The sequence below is a fragment of the Marmota marmota genome, unplaced genomic scaffold (genome assembly GCF_001458135.2).
Source record: "Marmota marmota marmota unplaced genomic scaffold, marMar, whole genome shotgun sequence".
In the NCBI taxonomy this organism is placed as follows: Eukaryota; Metazoa; Chordata; class Mammalia; order Rodentia; family Sciuridae; genus Marmota; species Marmota marmota.
In genome coordinates this window covers 46,515,828-46,539,700 of record NW_025999842.1, presented here as the reverse complement: position 1 = coordinate 46,539,700, position 23,873 = coordinate 46,515,828, and the positions used below count along the sequence as shown (strand labels likewise).

General features: G+C 35.6%; 1 protein-coding gene across 8 annotated transcripts in view; it reads right to left on the bottom strand.

The window, feature by feature from the left end:
- Nucleotides 1–23,873, bottom strand: part of Lama2 (laminin subunit alpha 2) — a 559,330-nt gene that overhangs the window by 108,776 nt on the left and 426,681 nt on the right. For all 8 annotated transcript variants that reach the window (XM_048798152.1, XM_048798156.1, XM_048798128.1 and 5 more), the window contains 6 exons: nt 17,932–18,043; nt 12,438–12,600; nt 11,316–11,526; nt 3,424–3,540; nt 2,579–2,742; nt 375–513 (listed from right to left, as the gene is read on the bottom strand). In XM_048798152.1, coding sequence (XP_048654109.1) covers nt 375–513; nt 2,579–2,742; nt 3,424–3,540; nt 11,316–11,526; nt 12,438–12,600; nt 17,932–18,043 — 906 coding nt within the window. The remainder of the gene's footprint in view (nt 1–374; nt 514–2,578; nt 2,743–3,423; nt 3,541–11,315; nt 11,527–12,437; nt 12,601–17,931; nt 18,044–23,873) is intronic.

The window sequence follows — 23,873 nt, the reverse complement described above, 5'->3', positions numbered from 1 at the left end:
ATACAACTATTGTATGTGATTATAAGCAATGCTATTAATTTTCAAGGTACTTTTTTTTAGTGAAAATATTTGGAATAATGGTGAGAGATTTCTCCATCTAGAGTGTTCTATTAGCTTGTTTTTGTTTTGTGAGCTGGTGGTACAAATCTGCTTGGCATTTGTGATAATTTCAAGGCCCTAACAGTGATAAGTAGTGGGTGACTGAGAAAAGATTTCTGCACACGGAGAATTTATTTTGAGGAAAACTTAAAGGAAGCCTACAAAAAAATAATTCAAGACAGGAATCAAATTTACTAGGGTTTTTAGAGCTCAGTCAAATTTGAAAAAAATTAAGTAACTATTCAAAAAGGCTAATGGTCCTGTTTGTTTCTTACCAGTCTTGTAGCTTCTTGTGCAAGACCTTTGGCTTCTTTGGCAACTTTCTCAGCTTCATCAATATAGTCTTTAATATTGCTGTAAGCATTGAAGGCTGCAGTGGCATTGAAGGAGATGTTTTTAGCCTCATCAAGGATTCTGTTGGAATAACCCCCCCAAAAAAATAACATCAGAGTTGTGAGTAAGCAAATAAAGGAACATCCTGGTTATAACAATCATGGCTTCAAAATAATGATAGTAATTGTGAATCATAGTGACATATCTACTTACAGTGTTGTAGTTTTCAATTTAAATTCATATTCTTAAACAATTCAGCTATGAAATACCTCCAACATTCTTAAACCATCTGCAGCATCATCCAAAGCCTCTGCAACCATGTGCACCAGGCGTGTGTGTGCAGTGAGACAATCCTTCATGTTATTTATGAAGCAAACTAGAGGTTTCAGAGAACTTGCACCCCATTGCTGGAATACTTCAAAAAGCCTACAAATCCTGAATGTCTTCTCTGATATAAGGGGGTGGGGTGACTCAAAATGGGGAAGAGAGGAAGAGCATGGGAAGAAGATTACCTCTACATAGGGAAGAGGGGTGGGAGGGAAAGGGAGGGAGAAAGGGAATTGCATGTTTGGTGGAAGGAGACCCTCATAGTTATACAAAATACATGTATGAAGATGTGAGAAAAAAAAAAGAATAGCTTTACCCTAGATTAAGTAGAGAGAAGTGGTGGGAGGGGAGGGGTTGGGGAGATAGGAAGGATAGTAGAATGAAACAGACATTATTATTACTGTGTGTATATATGTGACTGCATGGCCAATGTGATTCTGCAACCTGTATACTCAAAAAATGAGAAATTATATCCCATCTGTATGATATGTCAAGATCATTGTACTGTCATGTGTAACTGAGTAAAACAAATAATTTTAAAAAACACATAAATAGATTATAATTTTAAAAGAAAGGGAGAACAAAGAAAAGGGAGTGGGGAGGGAAATAGGAAGGACAATAGAATTAATCAGACATAACCTTCCTATCCTTTTATTTAAATATAAGACCAGGGTAACTCTACATCATGTATGACCACAAAAATAGGACCCTAATTAAAATAAATTATACTCCATGTATGTATAATATACCAAAATACATTCTACTGTCATGTATACCTAAAAAGAACAAATAAAAAATAAAAAAATACAGAAATAACTAACAAAAATCAAAGAAAATATTGTTATATTTTCTAAAAAAAAATCTTTCTGGGGTAGGTGCATTTCCAGGGGAGAATAAAAAAAATCTCAGAAGTTTAAATGGCTTGCTTCAAGTCACATGACAGACATATCCCTAATGAGGAATCTGGACTTAAAACTTGAGTTGGCTGACTCCTGGCTCACTTTTCTATCTTTAACCCTTTACCATAAATTGGCAAAAAAAAAAAAATGTTATATTTTTTTTAAAAAAATTACAGTGCACAGCATTTTCAAACAATAGTATTTTCCTTTGTAACAATAAGTTCTAAGAATGGAAACATATCCTTGTGTATGGTGTATATTAAATATAGATTTATTTGGGAAAATTATTTGGGGGGCCAATAGCTCTTGTATTTATTTTGTCAATCCTAAAGTGTTGGTGAAGTATGTTAGTTACACCTGGAAGGCTGATTGCAAGTTAAAAACAACCTTTTCTTCTGCCCTTCTCTCCCTGAATCATGCAACAATCCCCCTGATAGCAAGCTGTTGTTTTGCAGGGTATGTAGGATCTTCCTGGAATTTGTATGAGCAAGAAAGAGGCTATGTATAGGGTTACATTTCAAAAGGCATCTTTTAACAATTTTTTTTATTCTATTATGAATATAAAACTAAATTTTGAAGCAGAAAATGTTAATATATTATTATTATTTAAAATGCTAATAAGGCAACTGCTGTGCTTTCTAATAAAGAGCAAAAAATAATATTCTAAGTGTAGCCTAAGGCCATGTTCACTTCCTAATAAGTCAGGCATGAATCTACTTTTAACTTGGACTTTTGATGCTTTTCCAGTAGAGCTTTGCCTACACCCTTCTAATTAGGATGTTCCATAGAAAGGCCATGTAGCTCTTTTGTTCATAATTGTAGAAATCAAGATTTGAAAATGATTCTCTGTCATTTCTGCTTGTCAAAACTTTTGGATAAGTGTCACAGTACATTGGCATTTCTAACAACAAATGACATACCCATCAAGTACAGCAGATGAGTCATTCAATTGAGCCGCGTGGCTCTCAGCCTGGGACACCTTCTCAGCAAGCTTCCTGTCCTTTATTTCTTGGGAGAGGTCATCTATTTTATCTTTAAGTTCCTCAGACATTGGTGGCAATTTAGTCTGAATGTCTTCAACATACTAATATGCAGAGTGGAGAGAAGGCATTTTAATCAAGTGAATCCAAGCCTCCTTGAATTTACTAATTTTTCCAAGAGACATAATTATACACACTTAATTTTTTATGAAACTTTAAAATGTACTAGCTTAGTCAAAAGAGGAAAAAAGTTATTATTTAATAAAAATATTAGAAACTTTATGAAGCCAATTTACACCAAGAAGAATACACCTTTTAAAAATGTTTTTTTTTCCATTGGAACAAATGCATAAATGACAGTTATTAAGATCTTTTAAACCATTTTGCATTTTTATTACTATATATTACTGGGTAATGCATTAGACAGTATGTTAAAAGTCTGTTTGTAGATTTACTTTGCTCTTTTAACTAGTGCTATATAATACTGAAGCAATTTTAAAGGCTGCCCTAGGAACAAGGAATGGCCCACATTTCACTGTGGAAAAAAAAAAAAAAACACAGGTTGTGTAATGGCATAAGCATCCATATCTATTATGAGATAAAGCTCTAATTGTTATCAATAGGTGGTATGATCATAGTAGAACAATACAAAAATAATTTTCCCTCCTTGAGAAAATAAATGTCAGTATCTGCTTATATTACGAAGACATCTCTTTGTTTCCCATTTCTGAGAGGCTGCACCATAATCATCTCTCTTTTAACTTTGGATTTTATCAAATACTCACTTCTATGACTGAGCCGATTTCATCTGCAAGTCGTTTGGCTTCATCAAGTATGTCATTGCCTTCTTGTAAAGTGTTCTCAATTTGTCGTTTGCCACTTTGAACAGCCTCCTTCTTTTCCTATAGTATGGGGAGAACAAGACATCAAAATACCATTTGGTTAAAACCCTATCCAGCTCTGCATCCCTGTCTCTCCTGAGTTGTCTGAACAAAAGCTTCACGAACAAAGTACATCCTGTTGACAACGTGGCTAGATGAGAATGATACAAGCTACCTAGCTAGTCCTCTGAAAGTCTTTCTATTTAGAGCCTGAATAGGTAATTTCTCCTTCCCATTTGAGGAAGGCATCCAAGCGAAGAAACGAAATGGGATAGTAGTAGCTGAGGAATTAAAATTATTTTAAAAGCAAGATGAAACATCCATATTTAACAACATTGTAAGTGCTGAATATGAACTACTGTACATGCGATAGTACACCAAATCACAGTGGAATGGCACACTGAATTCCAGAGCTATGTACACATGAGATCTTTGTAAGCATGAGCATAAGCAGGTTTATTCTATGGGAATTCTGTAAAATTCAAAGAAGGGAGCTTTAAAAGAGATCTTAGGGGCAATGTTTTTCAAGAAGAGAAACTATCACCTGGAAGGATAAACCTAATGGACTGTTTCATAAGAAGAGAACAGACTAACTTTTCTTGGGAACTTACAGCTTGTCTCAAAACTACATGAAACTCATTCCTGGTTTAGAAGAGGAAAATCAATGAGAGAAAAATACTGCCATTTCTCCAGCTCGAGCATATCTTTGCTTACCATTTAAAAAAAATACTTCTGACTCATTCATTTTCTTCCAATCACCATTTTACAGTTAGGTTTAGCTGCATCAATTAAAATTGTAAGCATGACCATTTATGTTTTTATATAAATAATACTAGAATTTTACATGTATTGCAATATCAATATGTGTCAGGCAGTTTACAAGGCTTTCCCATTGATTTTCAACTCTCTGTGTCCTGTGCTTATCTTTTAAATGAATGGAAAATTGAACAAGTTAGGTGCTATTGTCTGAACATTTTTGTTCCCCCTAAGTCTGTAAGTGAAAATCTTAATCTCCAAGGTGTTTGTATCAGGAGGTTGGGCCTTTGGGAGGAGATTAGGTCATAAGGCAGAAAACATAAAGGTGGGATAAATGCTCTTACAGATGAGACCCAAGGGAGGTTGTTAACCCTTCTATCTGTGAAAACACAGTGGAAAGACTGTTTGTGAGCTAGAAAGTAAGCTCTCTCCAGGCACTAATCTATCAGCACCTCAATCTTTGATTTCCATAAATCCAGAAAAATGGACTATGAGGAATAAATATGAGAACTATGAGGAATACATTTCTTTTGTTTATAAACCACTTGGATTTTGGTATTTTGTTATAGCATCCCAAGTGGACTAAGACATTAAGTGATTTACTTAAGCGTCATGCAGTTCAGTTAGTATAGTGTAAAGAAATTTGAATACTGATCTATTGAATGATAGATAGATCCTGGGTCATGGGTAATGAAAGAACTCTCTCTCCTATTACAGAAATCACATTTCTTATTTGCACTGGGTTAGTGCTGACTTCATACCCTCTTTTCCTATTGTCTTCCCAACACTTCAATATGGTGCCCAGTACATATATCTAGCTGCCTCTAAGCCTTTGCCTTTGTACTTCTCTCTCTTGTGTACTGTTATCAAGTTCTCTGGCATGCTTCTTCCCTCCATTTTCTGCTTATGGTCACTTACCAACCACCTATCTAAAATAGCATGCATCTTCCTTGCAATAATTATATACAGATTAGGGCACAGTGATTAAAAGATGAATTCAAGGGACAGACTGCTGGAATGGAATTCTAGTTCTGAATGCTATGAAATCTTAAGCCTCATGTAAAATATTTAGTCCTTTGCTACTCATTTACTAGTAGCCTGGGCATCACCAGGAAGCTTGTTAGAAATGCATAATCTCAATACCTTCTGGGGAACTACTGACTCGGAACCTGCATTTTAACGAGAACCCCAAGTGATTGACATACCTAGTAAAATCTGGGAAGACTTGGCTTAAAACACTGCTTAGCACAGAGTAACACTAAGTAATTGTTAACCATTGTAGTAATTACTTTATTTCATTATTCTTCCTAGAACTCACTAAGCTGAATCATATACAATAGGATGGCCATAAACCATAGAAATGTAGATGATTATTTTAGTTTTTATGCAGAAAAAAACTAGCTTGATTACTTCTTCTGGGGTTTCTAAAAACATAGGTTATTTAATGAACATCAGAGATAGAAATGTATCATAGATACTTATGCTGGGACTGATGAGAAGGCACAGCCTCCTGAGCTGCACGTTTCAGATGAAGGATGACACATTGGAAGTGTCACGCAATATCACAGATCGTATATACCATAAACCCATGTACTACACATCATCGCACATTTCAAAACTCTATGGCCATATCACATGCTTGTTTATTGGTTTAGTGACTATCTCCCTCACTATTACAAGTCCTATAAACAAAGTCTTATTTATCACTATCTCTAGTAGTTAGATGAACTTCCTCAATAAATGGTTTCAGTTAAATAAATGAAAATGAGACTTGAACTTTGCCAGTGACATTTGCTTTTCCAACTACTCTCATCTCTGGCTAATTCAGGGTAAGTTTTGATTTTTCACCCCCTCTTCATAGATAACAAATGCAGGGGCATTCCTTACATCCCTGATTTCCACTTATCTTTTCTTCTGAAAGTCTGACATTTGCTACATAACTATCAATTTAGTCTTCAGTTTTTAACTTATCTAAAGTTCTACTGTGTGCAGAAAGTCAAGAATCTTTTTTTGGTCGCAACAGTGCTTGTTTGTATTAGTGAGTCAAGGTAATTTAAAGTGCTGTACCAATGTAGGGTGAAGAATATTTCCACATGTGGGTTAAATGAAGAGCTATACCCATTTTAGGTTTAGTAAATTATGAGTTTCTTTTGTAAAACTCTAGTTGAGCAACTTTAAAGAGCCAATTTTCCCATGAAGATCAAAATATGTTCTTTGTCATACTAAGGCAGAAATAATCCTGTAGAGGTTAAAGAGATTTTAGATGTGGTTAATTTTCAAATTAGACATTGATGGAATCTAGCTTTGAAACAAAGAAAGAGAGAGATCTGGAGCTCCCACATATTGATAAAAGTATAGAGATCAACATTTATTTTTCTTTGTTTTACGAAATTTTATTCACTGGGAAAAAAAGTCTGTTTTGCTTTAGTGCCAGGAGCTGCTTTAGACTCTGATGATAGAGTTAGAAAGAAGACATGTTCTTCGTGGCTTATCTGGAGGTGTGGTACAGTTTGAATCTACATGCTCCCAAAGACCATGTGTTGAAGGCTTGTTCACCAGCCAATGGCAGGCTTTGGAACCATTGGAGGTGAAGCCTGAGAAAGGGAGTATGATCACTGCAAGCATGACTTTGTAGGGGATATTGGGACCCTAGTCCCTGTCTCTCTCTTTCTTTCTGCTTCTTGGTTGCCATGAAGAATAACTTCTCCATTATACACTCTCTGCCATAATGTTTTGCCTCATCAAGAACCTAAAAACAACTGAGCCCACCAAGCAGGGATTGAAACCTTTGAAACTTTGAGCCAAGAAAAACAGAAGTTGTTTAATTCAGGTATTTTGTCACAGCAATAGAAAGCTAACTAACACAGGAAGGAGAAAATGAATGAGTGAATTAATGTATCCTTTTAAGTAATGAAGAAATGAATGCCAAAAAATAAACAAAAAGAATAAATGGACAGAGAATGATGTAGGATATAAAATACTTAAGATAAGAAATGGAGTATTTAAGGAACAAAAAGGAATACCCATGTATTGAGAGAATCATTCTTCAGTATGCCATGAACATAATTATTAAATCATTGTTTGAATGTCAAGGTTGATTATATTCTTATTTTTAACTTCTTATACTAATTAGATCTTAATTCCTTCCAGAGTTTTGCAAGTTGAACACTAGCCCCCTGTCTTCTGTTGTTGTAGGGGGTAGATTTTTCAGGAACCAACAAATGCTATATTCCTGTCTTACCTTTTAGGTAGCAACTTACTCTTTTTTTTTCTTTGCAATCTCTTCTTCAGCAAGGTTATGACAGATGGTTCAAAACATATTCCTCTGCTTCACTCTTCTGCTCATCTCATCTCTTTCTGCCCATCAGCCCCTGCAGTTTTCTCTCCATCACCAGAAATGCCCTTCTAACCCTGTCACCTCTAGTAGTCTACATTCAAAGTTTTCTATGTTCAGGCTCCAAATGCCACTTCCAGACCCATCTTCTGTTGCAGACTGTTATGTGGCTTATGAATGAGCTGCACTGCTGCACTTGACATTTCTCAGATCACCTTACACTTTCAGAGCTCCAAGCTTGCACGCATGCTGTTTTCTCCTTTCTTTCAATTTTTTTTTTTTTTTTTGTATGGTGCCATAACTTTTGGAGCTCTTTTGCTGACTCAGTCAGTATTAATCACAATATTACACATAGTGAGGGAATAAAATGTATAAATTTTTTCAGGAGCTTCTAAGTTCCAGGAGGCCAGGAACCATTCCTATTCAACTTCAAATACCCTGGTTACCAACAGCAGCTTAATGGGGCAGACATTTAACTATTACCTAGCTCACTTTCCTAGGCTAAACTCACACTATTCCAATACAAAGACAATTCTCCAGTTTATGTCAACGCTTCACAAATTTCCCCAATGTGATTTTAAGCCATGACTCCATATTTTGGTTTTCAGAATAAAAATCCCATCCCTCTGGCTTAGTCTTGCAACGCAATCTCCTGCACCTCCAGCTCTGGTGGCTGCCTATCTTTGGAGGTTGTCTACACATTCACTCCCATTCAGGTTTCATTCCAATTCTATCAAAGTGCCGAATTTTTTCTCAAATGTCCAACCCTTCTTTCTTCATGCCTTGGCTCATGCTTTTTCCTATTTCTGTAATGCTTTTCCCTTTTTATTTCTACTAATGTCCTTTAGGCACAAGTATCAGAGCCTCTCTGATGCCCCTTGAGAACCTGGGGACATGTGAGGCTCCCTTTGCTCACCTCCATGATCTCTTCTTTAGTGTATAAGTGGTTTGCTTGTGTGCATCTCCCACTAGACAGTTATCAAAGATGGCGTTTATTCTTTATATCTGGGTTCTCAAACTTAAGGCTGCATCTGATATACTGGAGGGATTTTTTAAAACAGGTTGCTGGACCCCCCACCCCATTCCTCAAAATTTCTGAGTTGATAGCACAAGTTAATAGTGGCATGAGAAATCACATATTTGACCCATTTCTAGCTGATGTTAATACTATTACTCTGAGGACCACATTATGGTGACTGAGAGCTGTTACAATAAATTTTATGGTCAGCATATTTCCTGAATATAGTAAGGGGCTTGATAAGAGTTTTTTTATTGGTATATAATATTTATACATAATAGTAGGTTTCATTGTGGCATATTTGTACATGGACATAACAATGAATTTCAATTAATAAAAGTTTTTAATAATAAAAAATGCATGCCTACCACTTTAAAATAAAAATAAACCATCCAAGTTGGCTTTTAATTATATCATCTTCATTGAAGACACTAACACAATGGAGGTTTATTTTAAAAATAGCTCATTATTCAATGCAATGAGTACAGTGCAACCACTGTTCCCAAGCCGGATGAGCATCAAATAAACCCAGTGAATTTTAGGATATGGACATTGGGCCACACACAAGAGTGGACTAACCAGATTCCCAATTGTAGTGTATGGACTTTCCAGGTGATGTTTTTAGGTAGCTTGGACCCTTGGTAGACACAAGCAACCTTAAATAATTTGTACTTTATTCATGTTAATTTAGTAAACATCTATTTTATCTGATAAATATTTAAACAAGCCTTTAGTTAATGGTGGCACATAAAACAAAAGACAGAAAGGATGACATAGAATTTCAGTACTGACTATATAAGCTACAGGAGTCTCTTGGGGTACCCAAGAATGATGGCTCTTAGTTTTAAACATCACTAAAAGCCTCTGCAAAGGGAGGAAGGAAAAGGGAGGAAGAGCTGAAAGCACCATTTATGTGCCACTATAACTCTTCTTGAAATACTTCTCGAATGCTTATCATGCTCTCCACACAGGTCATTTTAATTTCTTAAACTGTAGCCATAAAATGGAGAGGTGCCCCTCTGGGTAAGTTGAACCACTGGTGTGTCACCAAGCAGGATGAGTCATGCTGGAGCCTCTGACAGGACGGCAGCCTGGGCTCCAGCCTCTCCAGATGGTGCTTTTTCTTGGATATTGCTAATTTGTCAGGAGACTACAAATTGGTTAAGATTAGACACATCAATTATAAAAAAGTGAGCCTTCTCAGTCTTCTACAAGAATGACAAAGCTACACCTTAGAGGAGGGACCCATAAATTGCTTTTTAAAAAATTTAGTTCATCCTTTTACTTCTTAACACAAAGGAACATTAGTGGAATTTTTAAAAAAAAAATCCAGGCTCATTAATCCAATCATCACTGGCATTCAACAAGCATTTTTTGAGAGCATATGCTATGTCAGGGTGTTGTTTTATCCTTGAAGATGGAATTCCATGATAGTAGAGATGGAGTTCTGCTGCTGTTCAGATCTATGGGGGTCAAATACTTCAAAATCAGCTAAGGTTGGTTTGTCTCTGTGAAGAAAGTTGTTTACCAAACACAGGATTGTGCCATCCTATGTACTGAATTTAGTTGTAGGGAAAGTGATTAATCATGTTAAGAGAAAGAAGAAATTTTTTTTAAAATTAGTTATTAGCTTTATTTTTTTTTAGAAAGAGAGAGAGAGAGAGAGAGAGAGAGAGAGAGAGAATTTTAATATTTTTATTTATTTTTTTAGTTTTTCGGCAGACACAACATCTTTGTTTGTATGTGGTGCTGAGGGTCGAACCTGGGCTGCACGCATGCCAGGCGAGCGCGCTACTGCTTGAGCCACATCCCCAGCCCCAAGAAGAAATTTTTAAAAATAAAAAGAAAACAATGGAAGAATGTGTTTTAGTTCTAGAACAAGGCACATTTTGAGAAAGCCTCTGCAAAGGGGCTGCCTAGAATTTCTAGATCTCTTTGAGAGAAAGGTGGGGAAATAACCCAGAATTGATCTGCTCCTGTCAGTCCCTTTAAAAGTATCATTTGCATGGAACACAGTGCAAATAAAGGGGGAATCCAGGATTTTCTCCAGCTCTGGTTTCTCAGTGAGCTATTGCTCATGTGCACAGATTCCTTTGAAAAATGTAGAGACTTCTATGATTTTTGGCAGCCAGATCTTTGAATCAAATTTGTGGGTTATGTTGGTGAACTGCAAAATCATATGGCATTGGGATTTGAAAATACTCTAGGTATGCTCTAGTATAATGCACTCATGGAAGAGTCAGAGATCTGATACTCAGAGATATAAATTGACTGGTACAATCTTACAGTTGGTGGCACTCATTATTGAGATCCAAGTACCCTAACTCCCAGGAAAGAGCTTCTTCACTGTATCATACTGTCTTTAAAACATTCCATAGCCTAAGTTATCTGAATTTTAATTGATTCAATGGAAAATAGTCATTAAGGACTCTCACTCTCTTTTTCTCTCCAACACATACATACATACATACATACACACACACACACACACACACAGAGAGAGAGAGAGAGAGAGAGAGAGAGAGAGAGAGAGAGAGAGAGACAGAGAGAGAGAGAAGATCATTTTCTGTTCTGCTTAGTAGTCTCTGTTCAGAGTTCTCATTCTTGATGGTCGTAAATGTGTATCAACTTGACTGTTCCACCCTACTCCCCATCCCCGAGAGTCTATTGAAAGCGCCTAACACTCACCTCTAAAGCAGTCATGATTTTTTGGTTGGCAGCAGATAAGCGATTCGCTTCTCTGGTTTTATTTGTGGCTTCTCTCAGCAGGTCCCAAGCATCATCAACTTTGTTCTTGTGGTCAGCCAGTTTCTCCCTGAGATCCTTCTCCAATTGTTCATTTTTGCCTCTGGACTCTCCAAATAGCTTGTTTACTTTCTTCAAAAGGCCTTCTGCAGCTCTGTAACCAACCAGCCCAAGCACAGACAATAATGTCACTGCCTCAGGACTTATTGGTATTAAACTGTGTTACCAAGAGATGCTAATATAAAAAAGCGTGAAACGTAAGCATGTGAGACAGATTCAGTCTGTACTAAATCCAATTGAAATCTGGCCCCTGAAAGTGGCACATAGTTTATAATTTAAAACAGAAAGAAGAAAATCCCAACTTCGAAATTCATTAGTAAGATATTATTTTCATTTGGTGGGGTCCTCATGTAATTCACAGAACATGACTGATGAAATGAGTTCTATGATTTATTTCACATAACAGCAACAAAAAAGCCCACCCCCGTCACCAAAATGGGACATTTTCTCTATAACGGGAATATACTGGATGAATATTGACATATTTGCTTAGAAACTATGAACAGAACTCTATTTTTGTTATGCCAATGTAATGTTATGATTTCAACCTACATTTCTTTTTCTTTTAACTGAGTGATCTGGGAATTGCTTGGGTTTGACTTACCTGAATTTCCTGAACTAATAATGTATTTGGATGGTCTGGCTAAGACACAATTTTATTTATCCAAAAGTATTCTTACTAAAAAAAAATATATTGATAGTTTAAAAGCCCCTCATATAGGCTATTAATAAAGAAAATCCATTAACCTAATTATAAAAAGGTCAATACCAGGAAAAAATCATTTATTTGATTGCTTATAAAAATAGGAAAAAAAATGCTTTTAATTCACTTTAGAGCAACGTAAGGTATAACCTTAGTAACCAAATGAAAAATAAATAAATAGCAAACATTTCCAGGTCATAATAAAAATAATACTCTGCTTAAATGTGTGATGGAAATTTAGAAATCTATAAATAATTTTAAAAGCTCAGTTTATCAAATGAAGAAATAGAGGATCTACTCACACCAACTCATCTTCTGCAACTTCCTTTTGTTTATCCAGATTTTTCCTCCTCAGCTCTTTCATCATCTGATCTATCTCTTTCTGAAGCTCTTGTAAATTTCTCTCAGGGGCCTTGTCTTGAGTTCCTAGAGTTTCATTTAGTTTTATGGTTTTTTCATTTACAGCTGCAGGGGGTAAAACAAATTTTGCAAATTAGTAAACAAAAGTGTCACAAGCAAAAGTGGCATCCAACATCTGCTCCTTACCACCACCTCCAAGTGGAAAGTAATTTGCCAGAGGTGTTCCTGCTGGGAAAGAGAGCGGCAGTCGTGTAACAATCACCAACAAAGAGGGATATGTGACATAATTCTTCATATTAGATTTCTTTTAGGGGATACAGGAATTAAAACAGTTTCAAAACTCAAAAGGAAAGAATACTAACAAAGCAGTGGGTCAAATTCTCTTCCAAGAAAAAGTAAAAAATGAGATGTACAGACTAGTTCTTGGAAGTGAAAACAAGAGATCTTCCTATTGCTGATAAAACTGTCATATTCAGTCTGTTTTAAAATACTGAATATAGAAATACTATCAGTGATGAGGTTTCTGAACATGAACTTGCCCTTGAGTTTCCACGAGTACTCTTGTATTCGTTGTTATAAAGGAGTGAGGGAAGGAGCACTGGTCCTGGGACAAGGGTATAGATTAGACCTTGAAGATGCCTTCTAGCAGTAACATCCATCCTAGCAGTCCATGTTTATTATGCATTAAATGGAGCTTCAAGCTGTATTTGTTGGAATATTAGGATTCTCCAGGTACTTCAGGTATTCTACAAATAATGTCTATTCTGCCAAGAATCTGTTTTATAAGTTGGTGTTCTGGGCAAAATTTCATTTGGAAAAAGAATTCTTTGTCAAATAAAAGTTTAAAGAATTGGTGAATTGAAACATTTTACAGAGTTCTAACCATTAATTTTAGGCTAAAGTTGCTTGAAAAGTGTTCTATTGAACATGAATTTGGTGAGCTGAAGGGAGATATTTTCTGAACTCTTTGTCTGCTGAATAGTTATTTCTACAGTATTATATATGAAAAGCCATAGAATGGGGGTCTGGGCTGGCATATATATATATTTTTTTTTTCAAGAGGGTATCTGAAGACTTCTTTAAACATAATAAATCATGAGCATTCATTTCTGGAGAGATTTTTTTCTGATTTATACTGGTCAAAGCTCCTGAGCAGATGCACATAGTCAGGAAAGTATACTAGCCAGAATGGGTGGTGAAATGGTGGGTTAGTTAGTACAGTAGATCTGAAATGTTGTTCCCCCATTGAGTAGCAGCAGCATCACATTGGTACTTGTTAGACATGCATATTCTCAGGCCTTCCATGGACCTATTGAAATAGAAATTCTGGGAGTAGGGGACCAGTAATCTGGTGTTTTTTAACAAGTCCTAAAGGAGCTTCTGACACATGCTGGAGTGCAAGGAGTACTGGGTTAGTAGAAGAAATGGAGTTTCTTTGTTTGTTTGTTTGTTTTGTTTTAATTAGTTTCAATCTCTAATCTATCCTTTTCCAAATGCACCTTTGTAACTTCCTTTTCATATAAATGTCTTTGGTAAGAAAATTGCTGCAGTCAACACCTTATTCCTATAGCCATTGCTATAGACATAAGGTTTATGGTTTTTTTTTGTGTGTGTTTGTTTGTTAGTTTGTTTTTTCAAATTCTTAGGTTGAAACCATTTCTGTTGTGATGGTAGATAAAGGTAAGACCTTTGAGAGTTGATTGGATCATGAGGGCAGGAAAGGGGTTGTGACCTCATACAATGGTTGCAGAGGACTCCCTTGACCCTGCCACCATGTGAGGTATAACAAGAAACTGCCCTTGGCAAATAAGAAAGGGGCTCCTCCCCAGACACTAGCTACACCAGTGCCTTAATTTTGGATGTATCAGCTTTCTGAAAGATGAAAAAGATATTTAATTTGCTTTTAAGCCCACAAGTCTGTGATATATTTGTTCAAATGGTCAGAACATACTTAGCTAGCAATAGATTAATTTGCAGAAAAATTTGAATCATGTGTTTTAAAGAATACTCCTAGGAACAACCCCTGGCCCTGTGGAAGAAATCATTGCTCAGGTGCTATATTCCTAGAAGTTAGTTAGGGTGAGCATTTCTAATAGTCATCCTGAAATAGGTCAAAGAACCTTCCCAAGATTCTATCACGTGCTCGTAAGATATCCCCCAGGCTGTGTCATGTCTATTATGGGGCCACTGTGACCATGGACTGATTAATTGAAAGCTCTCTGGTCCAGTAGACCATATGGGAGGCATACCAGAGGGCCAATGATTAAATGGGAGATATTTTATTCTTCTAAAATTTCAAGAAAGTAGAATCTGTCATAGATTTGGCTATACCTATGGGACAGCCTCATCCTTTAGTCTGAGCACATGCCTGTTGGCAAAGCTGATTTAAACCAATTGTGGCATATAAGTAACTACAGACATCATTTATATTCACTCTTTAAAATTGACAGTGATAAATCCCACTTCTTAATCTCCGAAAGCCATGTTTATTTCTTTATTAAATGAGTATATAAATGATAAATATATTTCTTTGAAATTTGATCTAATTTAGGTCTGAGCACAAGCCATACTAGAGAAGGGAGAACACGGGATATAATTTCACTGTTTCTCTTGTGGTTTAGGCTCAAAGCTAAACTTATGCAGAAAAGAATGACATCAGAGAGAGAAAAGGAAAAGTTAAAAATGGCTGCATGTTTTGGAATGCAGATCATTTTATTTTTAATTAAAATATTATGTAAAGAACTAAAGAAATTAATACAGTACACAAAAATGGCTTTAGCAAAATGATACTGTGTTAAGAATGCAAGCCTTTTAATAGAAGAGGTTTACTTGCTCTACTGCTTATATATGTGAGATTAAAACTTTTCTGAGCATTTTAATACTAAAGATGAATGTGTTATTTAATCTCTTACTCAGAGGTATATGTTGTCACTGCAATATATTTTCTTTTGCAAAGTTATTGAAAATATTTGTGAAATAAATATAGCTTTTGAATTTACTCATTTATTTGCATCTTATTTCATATGAGAATTTAAAGGAATTAAAATGTCTTTAAAACACAGTGCTCAATTCTCCTATAGGAAAAAATAGGAGTAAAGGAAGAAGATTAATGTGAATCAGGAAAAGTCTTACTAGACAAAAAGGTGTGTCATCATGTTCAAAACAATGGTCCCTAAATCTAGTTCTAAGCTGAGAAATCTCCAGAGTTATACAGTATCCCTAAAATAAAAATAAGCCAAATCTTCAGGATATGCCAGGATGTTTTTTGTACATAAATATGAAAGAAATCCTGTGATAGGTAAAGTAATCAAGAATGAACACTGCTCCTCTGACCTGAGAAACAGCCTAGAAGGGTGTCTAACCTCAGGTGCTATTATGTGTCAGGGCGTTGACACTAATGGGGTTCACCTATGTCCATTCATTCGTTCTAATAATGCATAGTGTAAAATATTCATGACATAATGGAGAGTCATATCAAAGAAGATATTATAAAATTAGAGTGGGGTACAAGGTCTTGGATGAAGAGAATCTGATCATCTATAATGAGGCCATGACTTAAAGTGGGGGAGAGGTGAGTGCTCACTCCCTCTACCTAAACATAAAACCAAAGTGGACAAATGCCAGGCTGAAGCATTCACTTTTTCCATAGCAATTTATTGCCACTAATAAAATGCAAAATTTCTCATGACTTTCCCTATTGTAGCTTTGGTGGGTGGGAGGGGGGAGTCTGAGTATGTTGTTTAACCTATTTACATCTTAGCAAAAATTTAGTACACCTCTGGAATATTCTGGTTTGCTTTCATTCAATTTTAACAGCTGCATCAATTCTGCCTAATAGTGTCTGCTGGCAGAAGTGAGCAGTGCCCTGTTTTCCTCAGGTACAAAATCTCATGTCACTTCACATGAATTAGAAAAAGATGTCTCATCTAGATAGATCACCTGACCAATGCACAATTTGGGGAAAAAGATGCATTTTTTTTCAGTGTAATAAGTCAGAAAATATGGTCGTTGAACAAAACCCACGTTAAACATCATCTCAAGTTTGCAAAACCCATGTTAAACATCATCTCCAGTTTGTCTCCACTGGTGTCTGGTGTGGGGCACAAAATGCACAATGGCCTTGGCCGTGTGGGAAAAAAAGTCCACAAATAAGTGTCTCTGTGTGATGGCAGGTGGAGGACTCAATGTAAAAGAGAAAGTGAGCAGTAATGACACTGTGGTCTATTAGTGCATGTGTTAGCACTTATTCTGATGTACCAATGTTTCATTGAAATAATTTTTAAAATGAGTCTCTGGGATGAGCATAGCATCTTGGTTCTGGGTGTTTGAAATTTCAAACAGAAGGAAACGAGAGATCTTAGAACATTAACTGGCATCTTCAGGGATACACATGGAAGGAGACTGCTATGTTTACCCTGGAATTGTTGTTGTTGTAATGGTTGCTGTTTGGGGAAGGGAACTTTTAAGTATCATTCATAGAAAATAATCCCAGGGAAAGCATACCAATCTCATCTAACAGAGGATAAAACACATAAGTTCACTGAGATTATTCTAGTGGAAGTAACTTCTGTTTAGATTCTGACATGTTTAAAACTCTGTTCCTAATTGCCATGGGGAATCTTCCTGTATGTGATAACTAATAGAATCTGCCTTGAAGTTTAGATCTTTTCCTGATTTATTAAACTGTATTACAAAGCAAATGATCTAATATGCATAATGTTATAGAGCAATAAAAATATTTCATTTTTAGAGAGAAAAACCCTACTTTTTAAAAACTTTCTTAACATGCATACATACTTATATTAGTAGACATTTAAGAGCTAGTTTTATTTTAGTATGGTGTGGGCATTATCTGTTTTCATCAATTGGGTCTCACCAGAGCTTTTGCCCAAAGATGGTTTCCACTTTAACTCTCAATCATACTGGCAGTTGCCAACAACTAACTCCTAGGGAAATGTGGACAAAATGCAGGGGAGCTTCTGGTGAAGTAGCACATCCAAATCCCAAGCAACAGATGTTCATTAAAAATCTTGTACCAAGTATTTGAAAGGCCATTCTGAGAAATTAAAGTGCTGCTTTCATGTACCGAATAGATTATCAAATAAGGCTTTTTAAAAATTAAAAATATTTTAAATAGTTTTGAACACAAAAATAGCAAAATGTAGCTTTCCCATGAGTAATTTAATTGTAATAGTCATTCCTCAAGAATTTACCACTATTCTGTGCTTATCATCATTAATTCATTGGCTATTGTCATTCATTTACCACTGTAGGTCACAGGTTCTCAGTAGATAATGTTCTTCAATATTTTAACAAAACACTTTGAAAAACTCAACCCTTGAATTTAGAAATAGCATCCTTACAAGAGAATCTTATAATCCCTTTCTCTATTTTCTGTTGAGACAAATAATGATTACAACATGGTTTCTCTAATACCTTCTGCATCGTGGGCAAGCTTTTCAACAAATTCTCCAAGGGACTTTGCTCTTGTGTTGGTCCTCTCAGCATCCTGTCCTGTTTGCTCACCATCTGCTGTCACTTTGGTAGCCTAATGATCCAAATTTGGGAAGAGCGTAATTAATAGAGATGATAAAGCTACAGTGAGATAAGCTCCCACTGGCTATATTTTCTTTCAAATTTTACTTTGAGCCAAAAGCAATCAATGAATTATTGATCAGAAGTACTGAAAATGACACCCCATGTTCAAGTACACAATTAAACTTTATTACTTCTTCCATTAAATGAAAATCAGAGAGCTGCATTTAGTCTTTTAAAAAGACTCATGATATGTGATGGCACAGAAGAAGTGATAAAGCACAACAATTTTTGAAATATCTGTAAGGTGCTATTGCCAAAGTCTTTATGAAATCTTTGGGCTCCATGTGTTGCAGGTTTGTCTGCCTTTTATTTGAAAACATGAGGAGACCAGCAACCATCTCTTGGGGGAAGAATAGGCAGTCTGTCTCAATAAGCTTGATCCGATAGATTCAGTGTAGATCAATGCGTTAATTAAACAAAGGGTAGAAGTGCTTAGTTATCCAGTAGTAAATGCTTGTTGTATAACACTTCAAAGATGCCAGTAAAACATCAAGAGAGAATAAATACTAACTTTTCTATATGTCATTGGCAGAAATAGGGCACAGAACCATATACCATATGCAAAATAAAGAAGAACTCTCAAACAACTCTACCTCCCAAGGAGGACCTTATACATATTTACCTCTGTTTACATTGAAGATGCCATTTGATACAATGGATGTGTTCAGAGTTAAGACAGAGCATAGTCTAATACAAAAGATCTGTAAAGTGTTAAATGTTTCTTTAAAAGGCACTACAAAGTTTACAGCACCTTGACACAGGTTTACTCTTCACTTTTCTATGTGTACACATATATGAATGAAAAGGACTTCTCTTTTACTAAAAGGATGTAATCTAACAACAGATATGAATCAGAGAATCACAAACTGCCTCAATATTGCTGTGAATGCAGTCCAAGTTGGCAGAGTATTAATGTTCTACAGTCTTGACCAGGATCCTTACATTCTAAGCATGGCCAAAGGATTCATCTTTTTCTATTTTAAATATTTTAAATAGAACTAAATGTCTGGCCTGTACAGAAATGGTAAGAGCTGCCACAGGAATTGCTCTGCATTTTGTGTTTTCCCAGGGGCAGTAAGAAGTTTAATTTATGAAAGGTTTCAAGGTTTTGCATAAAAGATAGAATAAAAATCCAACTATTATCATCCAATTTCTCAATTTGCTAGTGTTAAAAACACAAAATGATGAAAAGGAAATAATCCATTGGAAAAATTTAAAATCTTCTCTTTGTAGTTTGCTATACATATACACTGAGATTTGTAGAATATTAATCAATATATTTAATGTTCTAGATTTATTCTTCTAATGTATTAATAATGGGATTACTTTCACTTTTGGATTTTACAAAAATTCTTTTTGGAAGTAAACTGTGCATAAAATCCCTAGGTATTACAAATATATCCTAGTAATTTCTTTCATATGTTTGCATTCAAGAATCAGATGCTCAAATCACTTTTACACACACACACACACACAATACACACACAAACACTTTACACATGTAGTTATTTAAGAGTTAGTTTTGAATCACTAAAGTCAACTGCTTCAGATGTCACAGGATTAGACAAGGGGAAGTAAAGGGAAGGGAGGGGTGATAGGAATAGGAAAGACAGTAGAATGAATAGGACATAGCTTTCCTGTGTTCATACATGAATTCACGATCAGTGTAACTCCACATCATGTACAACCATAAAATGGGAAGTTATGTTCCATGTATGTATGATATGTCAAAACACATTCTACTATCATGTATAACTAAAATGAACAAATTAAAAAAAAATTTAAAAAGCATGCTACAGAAATTCACCTTTTTCTCTTGTGGCTTGTTTACTTTTGTTTAATAAGTTTAATATTAAGAGTATTAGATGATATTTGAGAAAGGCATAAAACAGCTAATATCACCAAAATTAGAGTTCTCTAGTCTAACCCTATCTGTACTCTGATATCACTTCCATTTTCACCTAAATGGAAAACCATGATAAGGGACTCAATCTGCAATATGGTAATCGTCCAATATATTATCTTAAGAATTAATGGATCACCAGCACTGTTATCTCTTAATATGCAAAATATGTACATTATAATTTAAGCTAAAGTATTACAAGTATTCACACCATCAAGCTAACCAATTCTTATGAATAACTCAAGCATCAAACTTTTTAAAAAATGATGTACATAAGCACACCACTTCCCACATTCCACATGACCAAGATCACATTCATCGTCTTCACTTCTCCTATTGGCCTGCTGTAGTAGGTGTAATATGAAAAGTCATTGACAACAAACATTGAACTCTCAGTACCAATTGTATGAGTACTCCAATATTGAGATATCAAGAATCTTGCATGTCTTGTGATAAAAACATATTTACAAAGGAATCACTAAGGCCCTTTGCAATCAACGTCCCTGGCTTCCTTTTAGTATATTAAATATGCCAAGCTTTTCCCTTTTTAGGGACTTTTTGTGTATCCTGTTGTTTTTGCCTGTAATATGCTTCTTTTTGACTCTTTCAGTGATAGGACCTTTATCATCCATCAGTTTTCAATTTAAGTGGCTCTTCTTAGCCATTTCCAAGTGCCTATTCAGGTCTCCACATTTCTCCTGCATCAGGATACTTCCTTCATCACATCGTTCAGTTTAGAATTACTTATTTCATTTTAACAAATAAGTAATTGATTTACTATTACTGACTTACTATTTGTCAACTACCTCACAACTAAAAGGTAAGCTCTAAGAGGGCAAGTAGTTGGTCTATTTTGCTAATCACTTTATATCCATCATTTAGTATAATGGCTACTTTACAGCTAATATTCTCTGAGTGTGGTTAAATAGATGACTGAAAAACAATTTTTCTATTGAATCTTGTCACCCTCATTACCACATTACTATTCTTACTTAGTTTCTTTTTTGAAAAAAAAAGATTTTGTTTATATTATTGATTCTTAACTTCTTTCCACTTACTCCAAATAAATCCAAATTTTGCAATTCAGTTCCAGTCTCATATTCTCTGGAAAGGCATCCCTGCTTATTCTAGTGCATGCTCTCCTTAGATTTTCAACCTTCATTAGTACCATTCATAACTGCAATGGTAGTTACTTTGCTAGGTGCTTTACCATATCTGTCTCATCTTCATCTGTGGAGCCTAAAACTCAGACTTTCTTCTTTTGATTCCTTAGAGTGCAAGGCACGGTGCCTGGTAAATTGTAGGGAGTCAAAAATGTTGAGTGACTGGCTGATATAATGATAATCAAACCACCTAGCCCTTTCAAGTTCTAAAGCCTGTTGGAGGATTCCCAAGGCCATTCACACTGACCATATGCCTGGAGCTATGCTTGCCAGCAAATGCAGACATCTGAGCAGTTTTCTGGGAATCTCTTAGAGCTCGTCAGAAGCTGTGGCTCAAGGGCTGCAGCTGAGTGCTTGGGAACACAGCCAGGCATGAGGACCTCCAGTTGTAACCACACTGTATTCTATCCTCATGGTAATTCAAAACTGAGCCTGTGATTATGCACTAAGCTCCATGCTGGTGAGGGTTGAGTAGAGGGAGGGGTGGGCAGAAGTTTTCAGAACCACCATAGGGCTTACTAAGAAAGACACCCTTCCTTTTCATGTACTAGAACTTCCCCTCTTGGCTACAATCCAAAAGAGGAGGAGATGAGAGTTTCCTGGCACCAAAAGCATTGACTTATGTGGATTAGCACTCTGCAAGATGGTTTATAGAGTCAGACTCAGCTGTGCCCAGATTGATATGTGTGTTTGGAAAGGTTTACATCACTCTCGTAGGTCTCATTCACCCTAAATGATTTTAGAGATATGTGGGGGCATGATTGTTACTTTCACACAGGTGAAAGTGAAGGTACAGAAAGATTTAGTGGCTACGTAAATTCATACATCAGAAATTTGGGACAAAAAGACAAATTTGTACAATATTTGTCTGTACCAAATACTATTTTATATTTGGCTAACATCCAGAGGACTGGAACAAATATAAAAAAGCTTAGCATTCCGAGGGAGGAGAAAATTGCTACAGCTTGTGTAGTACATTACTTGTCATTACTTGTACATGTAAGTTTTGGCCTTTAGTCAATTAACATGAGGTCTATAACAGAACAACATCTAGATATATTTTTTAAAAGCATGTCTCATTATATTGTAGTGAAGTTGAAGAGTCACTCTGGTCAAAATAAACCATGAAAGATACCATAAAGGAGGACCATGACAAATGTTCTACTACCTACAGATAGTAGTGATTGCTAGTGTATCATTGTGAAAGTAAAATTCACAAAACTCAGGTTTCCCTAGGACAGGCTAATATAATGCTTCATATATATGAATGCTCAGTAATACATGATAGGGGCTATCTGTTGGACCCAGCTTGGTCTTCCTGTGTTTCATTAAATTATCATCCCCATCCCTTAGTCATCTTTCTCTCGTTCACTATTATCTTATTCTTTTAGTATTTGACAATTATCTCATTTATTGTAATATGATGTACAGGTTTCCCTTCATTCTCTAGCTTAGATTTTCTTATTTTAGCATCCCCTTGCTCAGTACTGCCATCATTCCAATGTTCATCTGTAAAGATGCTTTACACAGTATCTCACATGCATCTTTCCTACCTTTGATTACCTTTATTTTTTTAACATTCAAGTTCACGCAGGTCTCCCCCACTCCCTTTTATTTTCTGGCTTTTGTTTTTAAAGTATTTATATCCAGGCAGCATGCATCTCCATTAGGTGCACATTAAATTACTTCTGAACAATATAGCTGTTACTCTCTTGCTTTAGTTCAAGCGGTTCTCACTGTGCCCCTTGAAATCTGTGCATAATTTTCTTGGTTGGATATTACTAGTGTCTTTTATTTTCTGGATTCTTTATGTTAAAACTAGAAGCTAATGGAGCAAATCTAACTGCTCAATAGACAACAATGTTTAAATGTCATCCACCTATGCACTTATAGATTCATATGGTTACCTGCTAAAATTAAATTTCAGGTCTACTCATTTATATGATATTCTCAAGGGTCATCTTTAAACACTACCAATTCTGTATACTAAGTGGCAGTGAAGCACTTCTCAGGCAAGGTGCTAGACCAACAACACACAAGGAAAGAAACGAAAAACAACCATTTAACCCTGTGGGATGATAAAAAGCCAGTTTCAAGTGGAATATCTACTTAAATATCTCATGTGACAATTTTGAAAGTTCCAAATCAAATACATATGATTTATTATTACACCCTATCTCTCTCTTAAAATAAAAAAGCAGAAATAAAGAATATTGTTCACTATTTCAACTTTTGAAAATATAAATAAGCCATTGTATACATATAATATTGTTAGCACTTGAATAATTCAAAAGCCAGTTTCATCATTTTAAGAGTGCTTTATCTTAATTAAATTTAATTTTCAATAGGCAGCAAAAATGTAAATAACACTGAACTCTAATATTTTATATAGTTCAAATTATTATGTAGCATTTTCTTCTCATAGAATATAAACATTTGAGAGTTATTTATCACAGAAGATACAAAATTTAAGAAAACTACAAATATATGTCTGATTTTAATATACTTTAGAGAAACTCAGAAGGAGAGCTTACTTTGAATTCGTCTAGCTTTTATATTTTTGTTCAAATGCTATTATTGAATTATTCACAGTTAATTCATTAAACAAATATTAACTGAACACCTCATCACGTGTGTGTGTGTATGTGTGTGTGTGTGTGTGTGACCACCTTGCTCCCAAGCACCCAGGCCAGTTTGTGTGTGTGTGTGTGTGT